Here is an 18,815-nt window from a genome sequence, read left to right as displayed (position 1 = left end):
ACTTCCCTTCGTCCTGTGCGCTCCCACAGAGAGGGCTTCCTCAGGGTGCCGCCGGTCAGAGAGTGCCGGCCAGCAGCCCCCAGGGGGAGAGCATCCTCTGTGGGCGCGCCAGCCCTTTGGAATCAATTACCGGTTGAGCTCCGGATGGCTCCTGACCTTCGCTCTTTCCGCCGTGATCTGAAAACTTACCTATTTGAACAAGCCGGCCTGGTCTAATGGGTTTGGGGTATTTTATTTAGTATTTTAATTATTTATTGTAATGGGATAGTTCTATTTAATCTTATTTTTAACTTTTGTATATTGTATTTTTATTGCCCTCTACACCGCCCTGAGTCCTTCGGGAGAAGGGCGGTATAGAAATAAAATAAAATAAAATAAATAAATAAGCTCAACTGAAATGCATTTTTGATCTTCGCTTTTTGTATTTCTTATTCCAGGAGAAGAATCTTCAGTTGATGAGCTCCAGACAGGGCATTTAACTAAACTCTTAGATGAAGAAATTTGCTCTGATGTGAATTCTTTGCATATACGAAAAATCATTTCAGTCATTTCTGAGCTCCTGGAGCAACTGAAATCTTATGGCGAGGATTACACTGCATACAAGTGCAAGGTGATATTTTTCAGCTAAAATATATCTGGGGAAAGATATTAAACATAATGTTAGAATTGTTTCTTCATCTTGCCTCAAATACTCAGTAGCATGTAAGAATAAAATTTTTTTTTGAAATTGTTTATAAATACTACAAGCCAAATATTTTCCATAATTAATTCATATTATTTCTCTTTTTTATTTCTTCAGCTTTTTAATCAGGCCTGCCACTTGCTTATACGCCTAATGCCAATTCTTTGCAAATATTCCAATATTGTCCTTTTCTACCTCACGGTTTCCTTGGCCACGCATAGGAGCACTGCAAAATTGCTTTTTGTCTTGACAAACATATTTACAGAAATTGCACAAAAGGTAAGAAGTGGAAAGCAAAGGTCACTGTGGGAACCTACATTTATTCATTGCTGCACCTTTCATTTTCCAAAAAAAAATTTTTTTTACTTTGTGCTACTGAAGTTGAAACAACGGCCTTTGAAATTGAGCTTGTTGTTGCATGTTGCATTGGTTTTCCAGTTTAGCTTTAACAGAATTTTCAGAATTTTTTTTTATCAGTAAGATGTTTGACTAGAACTGAATGGTCCAGATTTGTATCCCTTCACAGTTATAGAAACACTGGGTAAAATTGGACTATTTTTCTATCAGCCCACCCTGTTGTGGAGATAAAACAAAGACCCTCAGCTTCTTGTCCATTTTTTTCCATATCATGCAAGATTGTATGTACCACAGTTATGTCCATCACATTTTCCCCCCCCTAAGCTAAAGAGTATAAGGTATTCTTGCCTTTTCTCACGGGGAAATATTTGAACTCCTGATCATTTTTAGTTGCAATCTTTTGCAATTTTCCCCCAGCTCTCCTGTATCCTAAGTATGGCAACTGAAACTCTACATGGTATTCCAGATGTGGAGGTACCATAGATTTGTATAGAGAAATTATTATTTTCAGGTGATTTCTAATCATTCCTAACACAGAAGTTCTGTTTCTAACAGCAGCTTAGTCAATTTTATGATCTTAAACTTTTTATTTCCTGGTAAGTTGCAAGACACCTCAGACCCCAACACTGAAGATGTGAAATGGCCAGACGTGAGACATGGGCATCACTTTACACTTACTTGGGTATTGCTCTTTGACTGACAGTTCACTCAATTTAAAAAAAAGATTCTCCTGGAGCTCTTCATAATCAGTTTTAGTTTTTACTGATCTGAATAGTTTAGTATTATCCACAATTAGACCGGCCACCTGATTATTTCTAAGTTAAAGACCATTTATGAACAAATTAAATAGCGCTGGTTACAAAACAGGTGTTTGAGAAGGTTCCGCTTTCTGCTTCTTTCCAGTAAGAAAATTTTCCCACTTATTCCCTACTGTTGATGGTCTGTATTTAAATAGTTAACAGCACCAGAATCATCTTGTGAGGGAGATGGGCAGCACAAAAATTTAATAAATAAATAAGTACATAAAAGGATTCTCTTATTCTGTATTCATTCATAAGTCTTTGATGAGGAACTTCATCAGGCTTTTGGAAAAGTACACTCTACGGCAGTGCTTTTTTTGTAAAAGAAAAAGGTGCCGGAACTCACACATGTCATACAACCCGCCTTGCCTACCCTACAAGGTTCCATCCAAAAAAGGTGCCGGAACTCCGTTCTGAGCGTTCTATGAGGAAAAAAGCCCTGCTCTACGGTATTCATAAGTTCACTTAAATTCATGTACCCTGTCGACACTAGGAAAACTCAAAAAAGTTGAGGCAGGATTTAACCACTGCAGAATCCATTCTAATTTTCTTCCAGCAAATCTTAACTATTTGAATTCTATTTAGATTACTATTTATTTATTTATTTTTAATTCCATTTGTATCCCGCCCTTCTCCGAAGACTCAGGGCAGCTTACAAGCTTAGCAGTAGCCTTCATTCTATGTATATGCCTCCTTATTAGGGCTTTCACACACACCCCAAGCAGCATTATTACAAAGTCAGCTTAATTGCCCCCAACAATCTGGGTCCTCATTTTACCTACCTCGGAAGGATGGAAGGCTGAGTCAACCTTGAGCCTGGTGGGATGCGAACCTGCACTAATTGCAGGCAGCTGGTGTTACTTAAGGAGGCATTAGCCCACTGCTCCACCAAGGCTCAATTACTATTTAAATTCTTACTTTTTAAATTTACTAATTTAAATTCTGATTGTCATTCCCATCAGTTTACCTGGAAGAAATGTTAAGTTGACTGGATACTTTTTTTTTGCTACTTTTTTTTAAATGATATTTTGGCTTCCTTTTGGTATTCTGATATGAATAAAAAAGACTATTTTTCTAGGAGGGAATTAATTTTACATATGGTTCTTTAGGAACTTTTGGGTGAATAACCCAGTTATATGACAATTAATTAACATGTTGATAAGTAACTAAACCTTAGTGGATTTTTGCTGAAGTAGATTTTTCTGTCTTTGGGAGAAAGCTTACAAAGACTTCAACCCAAGCAGAAGAAACCTTAAAATGTTGGAACTCAGTGTTTATTTTAATGACTGCCATCCTTGGTTCAGCTGAGTGCTTTTTTTTATTAGGGTTTTTGTTTACCAAAAGAAATCATTGAGGATGGGGGACAAGGAGGAACAGAATTCCATGATTACGAAGACGGTGGCATTGGAGATGGGGAAGGCAAAAAGGATGTTAGTGACAAGATAGAAAATGAAGACCAGGTACGGTTTGAAGTGTATTTACAATATACAAAGCAAATGAATGCTAGGGTTTTAGTATGTATGAGAAACATGAAAAAATGCTTATTCCTTTTGGTGGTGAACAAACAGCATTGCATAGGGATGTGCACAAAATGGAAAACATGTCAGAGTTCAGCAGAAACGAAATCTGGAACTTTTGAGTTGATCTCAAGTTTCTGATATTAACATCCGAAGCAATCTTAGAGCAATTTTCTGGGGTAATTAAGGCAAAGCCACTAGCATCAGAGGTGTCCCAACACACCATATCCCAAACAGCCCACATTCCCCCAGTCTTCCAAGCACTTCCCTGAATCCCTATTTTGCCTCAATCACTTCTGCAAATGCTGGCCCAGCCTGGCGTGTCCCATGGCTTAATCTTCCCAGAGTCGTCCCTTTCCTCAACCCCTGTTGCTATCAGTGTCCTGGCCTAAACATTTATTCTTTATGGTGATGATCGTGGCAGGATCAGTCAGGATTCCAGCATGGCATATAACAGGGATGTCAAACTGCCGGCCCGCAGGCCGGATGCATCATCCGGAAGCCGCGTCCATCCCATTGCCGGCAATGGCAAAACCCGTCCTGATAACGTTGCGCAACGTCACGTGACATCGCGAGTTCTGGCATATAACAACAGCTGGCCTGCTTTTCCTTGGTCACTGGAGTTGACATCCTTGGCTTTTAGCATACCATCTACCATCAGACCACTTCTGCCAGGAGCCAATTGGTCTAGCTTGGAATAAAGCAATTGAAATTGTGTATATTGGTTAAGGCACAAAAGCCAAACACCAAAGTGTTTTCTGTTTGTGCAGGAAAGGTTAATGCATGGAGTAATACAGGAATCCCTGCATCATTTTTGTACATTCGTTCTCTCTCTTCGTTCCTTTTAATAAAGGTAAAGGTTCCCCCGCACATGCGTGCTAGTTGTTTCCGACTCTAGGGGCCGGTGCTCATCTCCGTTTCAAAGCCAAAGAGCCAGCGCTTGTCCGAGGACGTCTCCGTGGTCATGTGGCTGGCATGACTAGACGCCAAAGGCGCACGGAACGCTGTTACCTTCCCACCGTAGTGGTCCCTATTTTTCTACTCGCATTTTTACGTGCTTTCGAACTGCTAGATGGGCAGAAGCTGGGACGAGTAACAGGCGCTCACTCTGTTACACGGCACTCGGGATTCGACCCTTTTAATAGTCTACTTCAATTTTAAAGAAACATGCCATAAAAATAAATTATGGCATTTCTCAGGAAAGAGGAAATGCTAAAATTATCTTGCTGAAAGTTGAGGAGGGGGCAAGGGGAATTCATGCTACTTTAAAGAAGACACCCCGTTAAAATAAAGGCTGGTTAAATATTCCAGGTCGAAGATACTTACCAAAAAGGGCAGGAAAAGGAAAAGGATGATCCAGATTCGAAACCAGATATTGAAGGAGAGGATAATGCAATTGAAATGTCTGAGGATTTTGAAGGGAAAACATACGGTGGAGAGCCAGAAAAAGAAGGTATGGTTTTATATATTTTTTTCATGTTTCTGGCCTGATACAAAGTAACTCAGGAATTCAGTGCACAACTGGGATCTGATACTGAGGTTTTAAAAAAGAAGTCTTTGATTTAATAAAACATACTGATAGGTAGAGGCTTCTCATTCCTGTGTAATATTATTAGGAAAAAAAGTTTTGCTAACATTGAAACACTTTTGAGATTTTTTTTTTCTAACTGATGTTGGAACTCGATAGAACCAAATGTACCTATACAGAATTAACTTAAAATGTGACCCCAAGAGTTTCCTGTTACAAAATTAAGCAAATCCAAGTTCTAAACAGAGCCTCCCTCCCCTTCTTATTGACCTCTTTGTGTACTTGGAATAAAGATTTTCGGACCAGGAGTTCAGCAGGATTTTAAAGTCCACAGGTTGTGGTTTTTACATGAAAATGGCTATGCTGTTGATCTTTCTCAAGCATTTAAGAAAGAAAATATTGTGTGGTCAGTAGCTGTTCTAATTGAAAAGCAAAGCTGGCATTGGAAGGCCTGTTTAGTGCAGTGTTTATAATTCCTATTTGGCAATATATTACTGTCATGAATGAGTCACCTTTAGCACACTTAGATAGTATGACACAGCCAGAAATAAAAATAAGGTTTTTAATATTCTATCAATACTTTAAAGCAGAGGTTCCCAACCTTTTGAGCACCAGGGACCCAGTCCAGTGGAGAAAGGTTTTTCCGTGAACCGGAGAGTGCGCATTTTTCTGTGCTGCCTGCATCCCCCGGATGGGACTTTGCTTGTTGTGCGGACCAGTTGCTGGCATGCTGCGGCCCGGTACCGGTCCACGGACCAGGGGTTGAAGTCTCTGCTTTACCATAAATTTCATTTTTTTTATCTTAAATCTCTTTCATGTAGACTACCTAAAAGGCATAAATATTCCCATTGCTGTAGAAATTTTTTGTGCCCACAGGATGAGAGCTTTCATCTGTCCCATTTTAAGTGTATTCTATATACAAGGAATTGCCTATCACTTAGACCAGGGGTCGGCAACCTCGGCTCTTTTATGACTCGTGGACTTCAACTCCCAGAATTCCTGAGCCAGCTATGCTGGCTCAGGAATTCTGGGAGTTGAAGTCCACGAGTCATAAAAGAGCCGAGGTTGCCGACCCCTGAGTTAGACCATTAGTCCCTTTAGTCTGCTGGAAAGCATATGTCCTCCTATTGGACTCTGGTCTGTTTCCAGACTCATAGTGCTTTATCTAAACAATTATGGGAGTTCCCTCTTTGAAGGTTTACACTGAGCTTCATGCCTTGACTACTGTTACCTTGCATAGAAGAAGAAGATGAGTCTGAGGAAGATGAAGACTTGGATAAACAGATGGGAAATCTTGGAGATGGAGATGCTGACAAATTGGACGAGAGGCTCTGGGGAGATGAGGAGGAGGAGGAAGAGGAGGAGGAGGAAGAAGATGGCAAAACAGAAACTGGGCCAGGGATGGATGAGGTAAAATTTTAAAATGAATATAATGTTTGAAGGAAGGAAGAGTTGCACCATTGGTTAATTCTGTAAAATGCATGACAGTACACAGAAAAGGGGGCGTGATGGCTCAGCAGTTCAAGACGTTAAACTTCGCAGCTGGAAAGCTGACAGCCCAGGTTCGAGACCCAAGCGCTGCACAACAAGGTTGAGTTCCCGTTCCTTGCTCCTGCCCCTGCATGCCTAGCAGTTGGAAAGCATGCAAATGCGAGTAGATAAATAGGTACCCCTTCAGTAGATAAATAGGTACCACGGTGTTCCGTGTGCCTCAGCGTATACTCATGCTGGTCACATGATCACAGAAATGTCTTCGGACGACGCTGGCTCTCTCTCCCTCGGCTAAGAAACAGAGATGAGCACGGCCTCTTAAGAGTTGGACACGACTGGACAGGGGAACCCTTTACCTTTACATGGAATTCAATTCATTTCGAGCTTTTTTTTTTCATTCAGGCCACATAAAAGGAAGTGAATTAGACTTTGTCTCTGCAAAATAATAATGATAGCTGCCAAAACACCATTTCAAATGGAGATTAGACGAAAGAGATGGTGGCTTTTGTTATCAGAATATTTGATGTTAATACCTGATCACTCCCAAGAACTTCCGCTAGAGGGCACTTGTTGCATTTTACCCTGATGATGAAGGCCTTCAGCACATGACTGGCCTCTCAATCTGGACTCATCCAAAGAGCTACTCTTCACTGTGATTATTTTGGAAAGCACAGAATGAGTAAACCCCAGTCAGCCTATTTCTTATGGTAGAACTTGTGAAGGGCTTTTTATTTCCTCAGAAAAGATTTTGAGGCTTTATGTCAATTTGGAATTTCAAAAAGAATTTTTAAAAATTCTTACTCGGTTTATTACTTTAATATATGTACCTCTCTTTTAGGTGTATTTTGGAATGGAGTGTGCATTAATATTTTAAGAAAATATGCTGAGCTTTCTTTTTAAAACAGTCTGAGTACAGTGTAATGAATCTACTTTTATTTTAACTTAAAAGTTCACATTGTTCTACAATAGCATATTTTATTAATTTAGCTCTGTTTGCTGTTGAGGAAGCATAACAAATGCATTCTATTAAAGAAGGGAGTTGTTTTAATTTAATAGCTATATTCATAAACAGGTAACCATATTTCTCAAAACAAGTTGAATAATGTTAGACTGAGAATTATGTATGCACTGGCGGTAACATGGATATTTTTCTTGAATTATTTAGGGAGATTCGGAATTGGTGGCAAAAGATGACAATATAGGAGTTGACAATCAAAATGAGAAGAAATCATCCAATGATGACGAAAAAGAGAAGCAAGCAGATGATAGTGAAACTAAAGAGAAAATCCATGAACAAATAGATGAGGTAATAAATAGCCTAACAACTCTGTATTGAGCTGCTTATTGTTCTTTTTAGTGTGTGTGTGTGAATGTGCGTGTGTACGCGCATATTGCTGTAGAAATAATTGAAGTTACGTAGTTGATACCAGCTTGCATTTTACAAGCATAGTTGGGAACAGATGAGTATATTCCACGGCCTCCAAGGCAGAGATGCACAGCAGCCTCTTGTTTCTTCACTAGACAGGTGGGAAGGCTGGTAAATTAATTGGTCTCCAAAACATGCTATGCATGCAAAGAATTCCTAGAAGATGAGTTTTACAATCAGCGCCCATCAAAATGAGCCAGGAAATAAATATCTTACCTTTTGCATGATTAGTTACTTATTTTGTGCATTGGGTGGGAAGTTAAAAGAGGAAATGGCAGCAGAGGGTAGTAGTTAAGAAGGTGAAAGTATACGCACTCATATGTGAGGCTTTTGATAACAATGCTATTAACTAGCAGCGTGCATTGCTAAATTAATAGTGCTTTGGACCTTTCATGCATCATTCCTCTGTTGTTAAAGCAGCTGCCTCTTTTTTCAGGCTTCTACAAAGAATGTGAATATTTTATTGAATCGATTCATTTCTCAATCTTTAATGTACTCTTTTCTCTCTTTTTTCCGGCTTTCCATTTCTTTTTTTTTCCCTTTTCCTTGCTTTCATTTTTAAGTATCTATACAGCAAAGAAACACATGTTAAGTTGGCTGAATAAACTCAGTTTTTGCAAACAATCAATTTCTAAAGTTATTGCGCATTTAAAGTTGGCACAAAAATCTGAAAAGAAAAGAAGACGTTGCTGCTCTAATTAGAAGCAGAGTGGGGCTGTGCTCATACAATGTCCAGAAATTTTTCCAAATCATTTTCAAAGCATGTGTTGCCTTAGTCTTGATATATATTTAGAGGACTCCCATCTTTCTTGTGTTTCAACTGTAAACATTTGAAGTGTGTCACTTGATGAAAAGACCGGTGTCCATTTTAGAATTTTCCTTCCTTTATTAATATTTGTACAATATTCTTAAACTATATTTTCAAAATCAATATTCTTAACTAAGTCTTTGTAAGTGGGGAAAGCACCTAGGCAAGTTTATTATTACCATTATTGTTACGCTCTTTTACCAAAGTATATTACAAATGCAGCAATCGTAAAGGATTAAATACAGTAATCATATAGTTCCATCCAATAACAAGGATTCATTCACAGTTCACAATCAAATAAGCAGATATTAACTAAAGACATCAATATGTATCTAAAGCGGTACCCTGTGATATGGAAGTATATCTTTTCCAATGGGTGATAAGCTTCCTTAAAGTACTCAGGAGGTGGGGTTTTTTTTTCTTTTTGAGGGGGTTCAATAGAATTTCAAGCCTCAGGAATTTTGCCTCCCTAAAGAATTACATCCGTGCTTTCCACCTTTGTTCTTCTTATAGCGTGTTCTGCTTTACAGGGTGAATATGATGAGAACGAAGTGGATCCTTATCATGGAAGGCAAGAAAAACAACCTGAAGCTGAAGCCCTGGAACTTGATCATGAGCTGAACCTAGGACATGAAGAGATGGATGAGGAAGACAACGAAGAAGAAGAAGAAGGTAGATGTAGAAATGGCTAAATGATGCTTAGTACCAGACATATTGTTATCTCCAGGCATGGGTGAAGCAGGACCACTTGACAGAACTTGTGTCCTGAGTACAAAAGCTGCAACTTAGAAACTTGGCATCAGAGTTTATAGCTTTCTGACCATTTTGTAACTTAAATTATTGAAAATTAGGATTTCATTGCTATCAGCAAGTTATGTTTCCATCTACAATTTTCATCAGCTTGATAAAGTAATTTAGGTTATTACCATTATCTTAGTAATTTGAAGAGTTGATTCAGAAATGTTGTTTATAGTTTAAAGCGATAGAGCGATGAACATTTGGGGAACGAGTGGAGTAGGTAAGCTAGGAATGTGCTTCAGTGGGCTAATGGCCATTCATGCTGTATCTGCCAATGGCTCCTTAAAGAAGCTCTGTTTTTTTCCAGCTCTGTATAGTAGCTGTGTGACCCCAGAAAAATATGTGTTCGGGTTAAGGAGGTGTACACGTTGTGTCCAATTGTTGGCCCAGTTGTTGCTCCCTGAACACACGGAAGCTACTCATGCAGTACCCACTGTGCAGCTACCGTGCGAGTCCAGGAAAAGAGGCAATTCCTTTAAGGAGGAATTGAGAGGAACTGAAATTGATGATATCGTGGATACACCCAATCCCAGTCCAAAGCTTTCTATCCAAAGCACATCCTTGCTCTGTGCTTTATTCAGTTCCCTGGACCTTGATCCTTTGTGTCTGGGGAATTGTATCTAGGTGTCCTTTGTGTTTTCAGGTATTCAGTTTCACAAGTAATAGTGCACGTACGGAATTTAGGAGGCTTGGGGCATTCTATCCGTGTGTGTGTGTGTGTGTGTGTGTGTTTAAAACTATATTTCTTTTTCCACTAGGAGAAAATCCTTTTGAGATTGAAGAGAAGGCGATAGATGTCGATGAAAAGGAAGCAGAAGATAAAAATCCTGGAGATATGGATGAAGATAGACAGGATTCTGAGCAAGTCGAAAAAGATCCTTCTGAAGATAAAAACGAAAAAAATGAAGAAGATAAAAATGAAGAAGGAACAGAGAATTCTGATGCAAATACAGGCGAAGAAAAGGACTCTGCAGTAGAAGAGCAAAACGCTGAAGAGAAAGAACAGGACATTTCTACTACTGATCAAGGCCTTTGTCCTCAGGTTTCACATATCTTTATTAATAGAAGCGGGGGGGAAGGGGGAGAGTTCCGGTCTTAAAATTCCAGTAAATGAATTTGCTTTCTTATGAAACAAACTAAGCTTGTCTATAATCTAATCATAATCATAATAGTAATGTTGGAAGGGACCTTGGAGGTCATCTAGTCCAACCCCCTGCTCAGGCAGGAAACGCTATACTATTTCAGACAAGTGGCTGGCCAATCTCTTCTTAAAAACTTCCAGTGTTGGAGCATTCATCGCTTCTGGAGGCAGATTGTTCCACTGGTTAGTTGTTCTAACTGTCAGGAAGTTTCTCCTTAGTTCTAGGTTGCTTCTGTCCTTGATCAGTTTCCATTCATTGCTTCTTGTCCTGCCTTCAGGCGCTTTGGAGAATAGCTTGACTCCCTCTTCTTTGTGGCAGCCCCTGAGATATTGGAACACTGCTATCATGTCCCCCCTCACCCTTCTCTTCATTAAACTACACACACCCAATTCCAGCAAGCGTTCCTTTTATGTTTTAGCCTCCAGACCTCTAATCATCTTTGTTGCTCTAAAAGTCATTCTGTTATGTGCAGTATATCAGTTACTAATATTTTGCAAGCTAATGCTAATACTGACTCATTTTTTTAAAATTGCTTCAGAAAATTGATGAAGCTGCTAATGATACTGAAAATGAGGAACAGTTACCTGAGGCTCTGGAAAGGATGGAACATGAGGCATATGGAGAGGCGGGAGAAGACAATCTGCAGAGCGATACAGCTGCTGAGTTGGTTGGAACTGCATCTGAGAAGGATCAGGCAAAAGAGGTGAAATGGAGCAACTTTATAAGTAGTTATACTGGTACTGGAGGAGTTACCGTTTCAAATGTACCTCAGCCGTGGGAGCTCACCGGTGCCTTTGGATCGCCGTCTCTGACCTCAGCACATCTCACAGCCTGTAACCTTAACCCTAATTGCAGTAGAGGGAGAATTTTGTAACTTCTCTAGCAGCCGCTTCACGTCTCTGAATTCTTTCTATTCTTTCAGCTTATTAAGTAATTGCTTTAAGAACTAGTGGCTGGCCCACATTCAGAATATAATTTTTTTGGTTCGCTTTGATTTAGAGTTATAGAATAGATCTATAGAAGGCAGAAGAACAGAGTTAGAGAGGACCTTAGAGGTCTTCTAGTCCAACCCTCTGCTCAAGTGGGAGACCCTTTGCAGTTTCAGAAAATGGTTGTCCAATCTTTTCTTTAAAAAACCCCAGCGAAGGAGCACCCACAACTTCTGGAGACAGGTCATCCCGCTGATTAATGGTTCTCCCTGTGAGAAAATTTCTCCTTTGTTTTAGATTGAATGTCTTTTGTTCAGCTTCCATCCGTTACTTCCTGTCTCGCCCTCAGGTGTTTTGGAGAATATTGGATCTGTTTATATTCTTTAGTAGATCTCAAAATACTGAAAATAAGATACCATAGATGATGATACCAGCATCCATTTTCCAGTGAAGAGGAAAGCATATTTCCACTTTAAGGGGGGAAAAACATTTTTAAGAGCGACAGAATGTATTACAGTTGTTCTGTGTATATACAGTGCTTTTTAAACTGTATTGATTATTCCCTTTAGTTGCTAAATTCATCAATTTCTCCAGTAAGGCTGAGAGGACTATGTGCCATAAATATACATGCCAAATCATGCTTGTGTTTGTCAAAGACTATGGATTATATCTACTTTTAATACTTTATACTTCACTAGGGATCTCTTCTCTTGTCTTATGAGCCAGACTTACTATATTTCATGAATTTTTGGTGCAGCACTAGAATTGACAGATGGACTTGTTTGCAGAACTACAATCCAACATACTTCTCTATTCCAAAGATACTGTAGTTGCCGGCTTTAAAGTTAATATGTCTGTGATGTGATTTTGCAAAGAAGATTTTAGTTTGTATGTCTTCTTTCAGGAACACGGGAGTGGAACGTCTGATGCAAATCAGCCAGAAGGACACGAATCTGAGTTAATGGCGCATCTGGCTTCACAGAAACAAAGCAGAAAAACTACCCAGGTGTCTTATTTTTTTAAAAAAATGTGTAAATTACTCTTTTACAGTTTGAGGCTCCCATACTAATGATCTTTGAAGACTGTTTAATGGAAAGCCAATGAAAAACTAAACATATGGGACAGATAAATTATTCCTTGGCTCTCATGCTGCTTGGATGTTTTAAGATAGTTTTGAGTTCAAAAAAGTGTTAGAATCTGCTAATACATATTTGAAGAGAAGCTGCATCTAGAAGTAATACAGAATCAAACACAAACTTTGGACAGTGTTTATTAGAAACAGAAGCAGAAGCAGGATTGAATGAACATGTATGAAAACGATATAGTCCGGCAGTCCTCACAGATCAGTCTCTCACTGGCTTCATTTCCTCTTACAGTGATTTAGAATTAGAATTGTCAATGGTGTTTGGTCTTGGATCATAAATACAATTTTGATTTGAATTCTATACTGTGTGAATCTTGATATGCGGAAGGCTGTCAGCCTTAAAATACCTTGGGCAAGAGGAAAAGAAAAGCTTCTATTTGATCTAGGGATCCAGTGATAGAGTTAACCAGGATCTATGGGGCATCTGGCTTTAGTCTAGTTGCCCATTTGCGTAGATTTGCAGGTACACCATCTGGAGCCTGGCAAACAAGATTAAGCTGCAGGCCAGATTTTCCTGCTGTGCAAATGGCCGCCTAGTTAGTACAAGCAAAGCTAAACAAAAAATAAAACAAAATTGATATTTTAAGGCAGAGGTGGATAATGTAAGCGCAGAGGCGTGCACAGCCTTTTTATCTTTTCAAGCAGCCCCAAAGCCATCTTCATGCACCTCTAGAATCCTTTTTCTCTTATTAAAATGAACAGGACCTTTATATTATTTTTTTTCCTGAATAGGAATTTGGATTTGTTTCATCTCCTTGAAAATTATCTGGCTTTGCTTTCCTGTGTTTCAGAGTTATAAGAGAAAGCCAGGACAAGCTGACAATGAGCGCACAACAGGAGATCAGAGCCAACCTATCCACAAGCGACTGAGAACTGTTGAGTCTAGCCAGGAAGCAGAGGAAAAACCAGTTCAGCCAGGACAACATCAGATGGAAGCTGACACCTTTGAGCATATTAAACAAGGCAGTGAATCCTATGATGCCCAGACTTACGGTATGACAACATTCGCAAGATATCACAGGGGATAATAACGATAAGCTCTTTGTGGCATCATAGTTTAAAAAACATATATATTTCTTTAGTAACAGATGTGTGACGACTGGGTGTTGTATTTTTTTAACCTTCATTTCCACTTCAGATTTATTTTGAGAAATGTATTTTTCATTCCGTCTTAGCTAATTCTCTGTAGTACAGGCTACAATGCTCTATATCCTAAGACCGTAGGGGTTGCACGAAACCTTCCTAAGCCTTGACTACGGCCCCCAGAATCCTCAAGGGTTGTTATCAAATGGTAATTGCTAATGTATCCGAAAGGGAAAGGTGTTAAATGTGTTACTAGAGAATAATTTTTAATTCTCGTTTTAGGAGAATAAACCATTTTAGAAAATGATATAAAATACCTTTTTGTAAATAAAACAGCAATGAAAACTATCTTAAATCTTGTTTAGTTTGAAATGTAAATTAAATGAAAACCTTTTGGGGAGGATGTTTTCTCTTCCACAACCTTTTGACCTACATCCCCTCCTGTTCCCTCTTACAGGTCAAGTGCAGTCCTCATCCTAGAAAAAGTTTGCATCCCAATACCATATCTGTGCAAATTTAAGTCTCATTGAGTTCAAGAGACTTAATATTGACTAACAGTGCATAGGGCTGTGTTGAATTTTATGCTCAACTGTTAGCCATGTGTTTTTTTTTGCTATGTTGGGCTTTTCTTGAGAAGAAAAAATCAGCTTGCCTGACAAATGCCATACTCGTTTCTAGACTGCTAGTAGATCAGCTCAAATTTTTACGATGGCTCGTGCTGATGCTGGAGAACTTCTTGTATGATTTTTAAAAATGGGAACTGAAAACAGTATTTTACTGCTTTATGTTCCAACCAGATGTAGCAAGTGAAGAACAACAAAAGCCAATTTTGCCTCTTAATGAAGACAATGAAGAAACAGTTTCTGAAGATCTGGCTATGGAAACGGAAGATCACGCTGCTGAGGAACTCAGAACTTCAGAGGTAGAAAAATTGAATCCAGAAGTAAATATGTCTGGGGCTTCCAAATCTGGTAAGTCATCAACATATTGCCTTGAGAATTCTTTTTTTTAAGAAATAGCTTCTGCATGTATGTGGACATAGCACAGAAATATTGTTAATAAAATAGTGAGTAATATTTTTTTGATTTTTATCTAAGACATTGCTATGGCTATTTATTAAGTGAGCCAAAGTAGAGTACAGGAATGGATACGGATATATGCAGTAATTAGTGAGCGCGTATAATTCAATCCTAGGACCTGACCAGTTAGAGGCAGACGGCCAAGTTCCTAATTCTGAAGATGCTGAAGAAAGTGAAGCAAACTCTTTATTGTCAGAAGCAAAGCCGGACCGAAACAAGCACTCTACTATTCATACCGCTCATCAGTTTTTGAAGGACCCCAATGTACAGGTAGAAGACAGCTTGCATTTTTAAAATAAAATGGTGGGCTAACTGATTTAACTAAATAAATTTTAATGGGATCACAACGTTGCGGTAGTTGCATGCTGTTCCAGATTACAGTCTCAGTTGTTGTAGAACAGGAGTCTCCGACCCCCAGTCTGTCTGCGGTACCAGTCCGCAGGCTTGTTGGGAGCCAGGATGTGCAAGCAGTGGGCAAGCACGCGAAGCTCCATTTGTGTAGACAACACACAAACCCATCCCCTCTTCCCCACCTTCTGCTACTGGTGCTGCTGGTCCACAGAGCCGGAAGGTTTGGGGATCACTGGTGTAGAATCAATAGATAAGGTGCACATTTGGGAAGGACTTTCACCTGCCGATGATTGGAATTGAAATGAGGAGATAAAACCATGACAACAGGAAAAGTCATTAATGTTTACATTTACTTTACATTGTAGACTCAGTATATAGAGAGGTCTGATGTCTACATTACAATGGTACAGTATAAAGTTGCTTTGTTGTCATTACTATTACACACCTGTAAAAAATATAGCTACGCATTGGCTCTTTAGAATTTCACAAATACATGTAAAGGTAACAATGCCTGAAGGTAAGGAATTCTTATTGAAATGACTGAAATAGACTCAGAGGTGCAAAATTTCAGCATTCTAATCTAGGCTCATTTTTACTTTCATCAGCCTTCATCCACCCTGTAGCTGCTTCCAAACACTGGTGCAGTCCCCTGAGTTATATCACCTGATTGAAGTGGACACTAGGGAGAGAAAGCTAAATGTAATCAATGGTGACGGAAGGATAGATGGTTACAGGAAAATCAGAGCAAGTCTGTAAAACAGGGTTGCAGAGTTGCTGAAATGTTTCCTTACAAGTGTAGATTTGAGAAAGGACAATAGGTAATAATGGGGAAAACCCATGTCATTCTAGAATGCTGCATTACTGTTTTGTATCATGGTGTTCTAAGGATGATCTTGCCCTTTTCCAGAAGTAGAGCTGTCTCTTCTCCTTGGACTACCTGTTTTCTAGTTCAGAGGATTAATGTTAAGAAAACTACTTGGACTACCTTCAGAATTGGCAGAATGGCATGGTCTGGAGAAGAAAGAGCACATTCTGTATTTCTCTAGTGCACGGGTGTCAAACTCATTTGCATCACACGATGTATCGTGATGTTTTTTGCCTTTGCGGAGCCGGGGTGAGCGTGACCTGCGCGTGATGCATCCGGCCCGCGGGCCACCAGTTTGACGCCCCTGCGCTAGAGCATCCCATTTTAAAGGTTTTGCACAACGTTCTATATTACGATAAAATGTATGTTACCCTTTGAAGGAATATTTCTGTGTCACAGTAAAACTAATCTGTTCTTATTGCTGGATTCTTATTCCAATTTGTTATATTTTAAGCACATTTTTAAAAACCCTGAAGAACTGAGGCAAGAACTAGAAAAGCAGCTTGAAGCCTGGAAGATTAGAAATCCTTTAGAGGTTGGTGACATGTTTAATTAAGGATATCCTTTTGTATTTTTTTAATCAGATGAGTAATTAAACCTTGTTTTGGAAGTCATGTTAAATACTATTGCTTAATCATCCCAAATTTGTGGTGGTGGTGGCCCTGATAATCTTCTGCAGTGTGTAACTGGCATTTTTATAATCATGAATTGTACAACAGATTACTTTACATTAAATGATTTGAAAGCCTGTGGGAGAATTACTAAATTACTGTCATCAAGGCATTAAGAAATTATGTACTCTTAACTAGATGTTTTATTAAAAGTATTTCTGTATTTTTAAAACAAATATTGAAAGCCTGAAGTATGGCCACGCCTAGTGTTTTTAACACATCAACTCTGGGAACAAATAGTAATTTTCAGAAGACACATTGGAAGTGTATTTTATGTTACTGCTAAAGCGCTGCGCAGACAACAGTAAAAAACCAGCTATTTTCTAAACAACCTGGATCCCACTGGCACTTTTTAACTGATGGGTTTTTGTGGGGGATTTTGTCTTGTACCTTGAATGCTGTAGGAGGATGCAGCAGCCGAAGGGATGTGGCAGAGATACCTTCTGCTCACTGAACCTCTTTCCCAGCAGCTCTGTGAGCAGCTCCGTCTCCTCCTGGAACCAACTCAGGCAGCCAAGCTGAAGTAAGTAGAGCAAAAAGCAGGAATCAGCTAAACAGTTTGATTAGCAGAGCAGAGTTTCATGGTAGCATTCATAGCACACTGAAATCAATGGCATTTAAGTCCTTGTTTAGTCCTTATTTAGGAATTGCCTCAGCTATCCATATGTGTGTGTGTGCGTGTAGATAGGTAGGTAGGTAGGTAGGTAGATAGATAGATAGATAGATAGATAGATAGATAGATAGATAGATAGATAGATAGATAGAGATAGATAGATAGATAGATAGATAGATAGATAGATAGATAGATAGATAGATAGATAGATAGATAGATTGATTTTCAACAAGTGTGGGCATTTGTGATAATAAAAGTCATGAAACTGATTAAGGCCTATTCAGTTTCAACAAGCAGTGCTACTAACCAGGAGAGAGTTCTAATTTAAATCTTAATTAGTTAAGGTCCCAGAGGAGAGCTTGAGGTTAGCCCGTTTTAAGGAAGAATTGCAGTGCAGAGAAAAGCATCTCGGGAAGATACAGTTTATTTAAACAATCTCTCTGTTCTGCAGGAAGACGCAAAAAAAGAGTGGGGGGAGCAGTCAGGCATAGGACACTGAATTAGAGAACTTTATCTGCATGAGATGGCAGCAACTAATGATCTTTGCAGCATCTGTCACACGGTTCATTTAGCAACCATGTCAGCAACCATTTCTTCAGAACCAGTTGTAGTCACTAAACAAGGACAACCAGTATTCATTAAGTGGGTACATTAAAATATTAATTGAATTAACATTCTGAGTTCAACCGCCATGTATCTTGATTAAATTCTATCATCTCTTCTCCAAGTACATTAATTCTTAATTATTTCATTGATATTTTGCCATGTTCCATATTTTAAGATGATTCAAGAGTTTTTGATTCCTTCAACTACAAAGAGGTTAACTTTTGCAGTATAAGTGTTTGCAGACTGAAGTCTATATATGTGTTTGGAGTTTGCACACATGCAAGAAGACTGTACAATTTGAGAGTATAATCTGCATATTCCTAAATCTTTCATCTTTTATTTTTATTGAAAAAGTTTTAACCCTTATGTCAATAAAGATATGTTTTCAAATCTGTAAATTGTGCTTCAGAGAGATGGCTGAATAAATACTTTCAGAGCCTAAGAGCAGAGAGACAATATCCTTCACACATTCTGTGATAATAAAGCCAGAATAAAATATTCATATTAAACATTGTCCCATTGGCTCAGCTGGTAGAATTTATGCAGATTGCAGAATTCATTGAGATTGCCAGAAATAACACATGGATCTGTTTATTCGGAAAGTAATAATAATAACAACAGTTTTTGCAATTTGTATCTTAATATTTTAGATTTCCCCCTAAGTTTTTTATTTTTAGAAGAGCTATGAAAATATTTAAAATTATTTCCAACCTTTTATTTTAGTCAACATCAACTTTTCCAATTATCAGACAACTACATCTTTACAGTAACAACATATGTAAAAATCTAGCAATCTCTTCTAGCAATCTTCAAACAGTATTTCTGATAATTAAATTTCTGTTGAGTTGTGCAAAACTAAAACTCATATTCTGCCTAATTATTTTCATAAAGTGTCACAGTGTTAATATTTTGAATTTTCTCAATT

At 38.7% G+C, this 18,815-nt stretch overlaps 1 protein-coding gene across 1 annotated transcript in view; it reads left to right on the top strand.

Annotated features, from left to right (window-relative positions):
* Positions 1-18,815, top strand: part of MDN1 (midasin AAA ATPase 1) — a 131,487-nt gene that overhangs the window by 104,911 nt on the left and 7,761 nt on the right. Inside the window, exons 82-96 of the mRNA XM_083348146.1 lie at positions 438-610; positions 800-961; positions 3,165-3,299; positions 4,668-4,809; positions 6,125-6,294; positions 7,541-7,681; positions 9,140-9,281; positions 10,166-10,449; positions 11,088-11,252; positions 12,383-12,484; positions 13,414-13,615; positions 14,503-14,676; positions 14,900-15,054; positions 16,455-16,535; positions 17,076-17,194. Of these exons, the coding sequence (XP_083204272.1) occupies positions 438-610; positions 800-961; positions 3,165-3,299; positions 4,668-4,809; positions 6,125-6,294; positions 7,541-7,681; positions 9,140-9,281; positions 10,166-10,449; positions 11,088-11,252; positions 12,383-12,484; positions 13,414-13,615; positions 14,503-14,676; positions 14,900-15,054; positions 16,455-16,535; positions 17,076-17,194 (2,347 nt within the window). The remainder of the gene's footprint in view (positions 1-437; positions 611-799; positions 962-3,164; positions 3,300-4,667; positions 4,810-6,124; positions 6,295-7,540; positions 7,682-9,139; positions 9,282-10,165; positions 10,450-11,087; positions 11,253-12,382; positions 12,485-13,413; positions 13,616-14,502; positions 14,677-14,899; positions 15,055-16,454; positions 16,536-17,075; positions 17,195-18,815) is intronic.

The sequence above is a fragment of the Vipera ursinii genome (genome assembly GCF_947247035.1).
Source record: "Vipera ursinii genome assembly, chromosome: 1".
Taxonomy (NCBI): domain Eukaryota; kingdom Metazoa; phylum Chordata; class Lepidosauria; order Squamata; family Viperidae; genus Vipera; species Vipera ursinii.
Note: the sequence above shows the minus strand (reverse complement) of the source record. Positions and strands in the feature narration are given on the sequence as shown.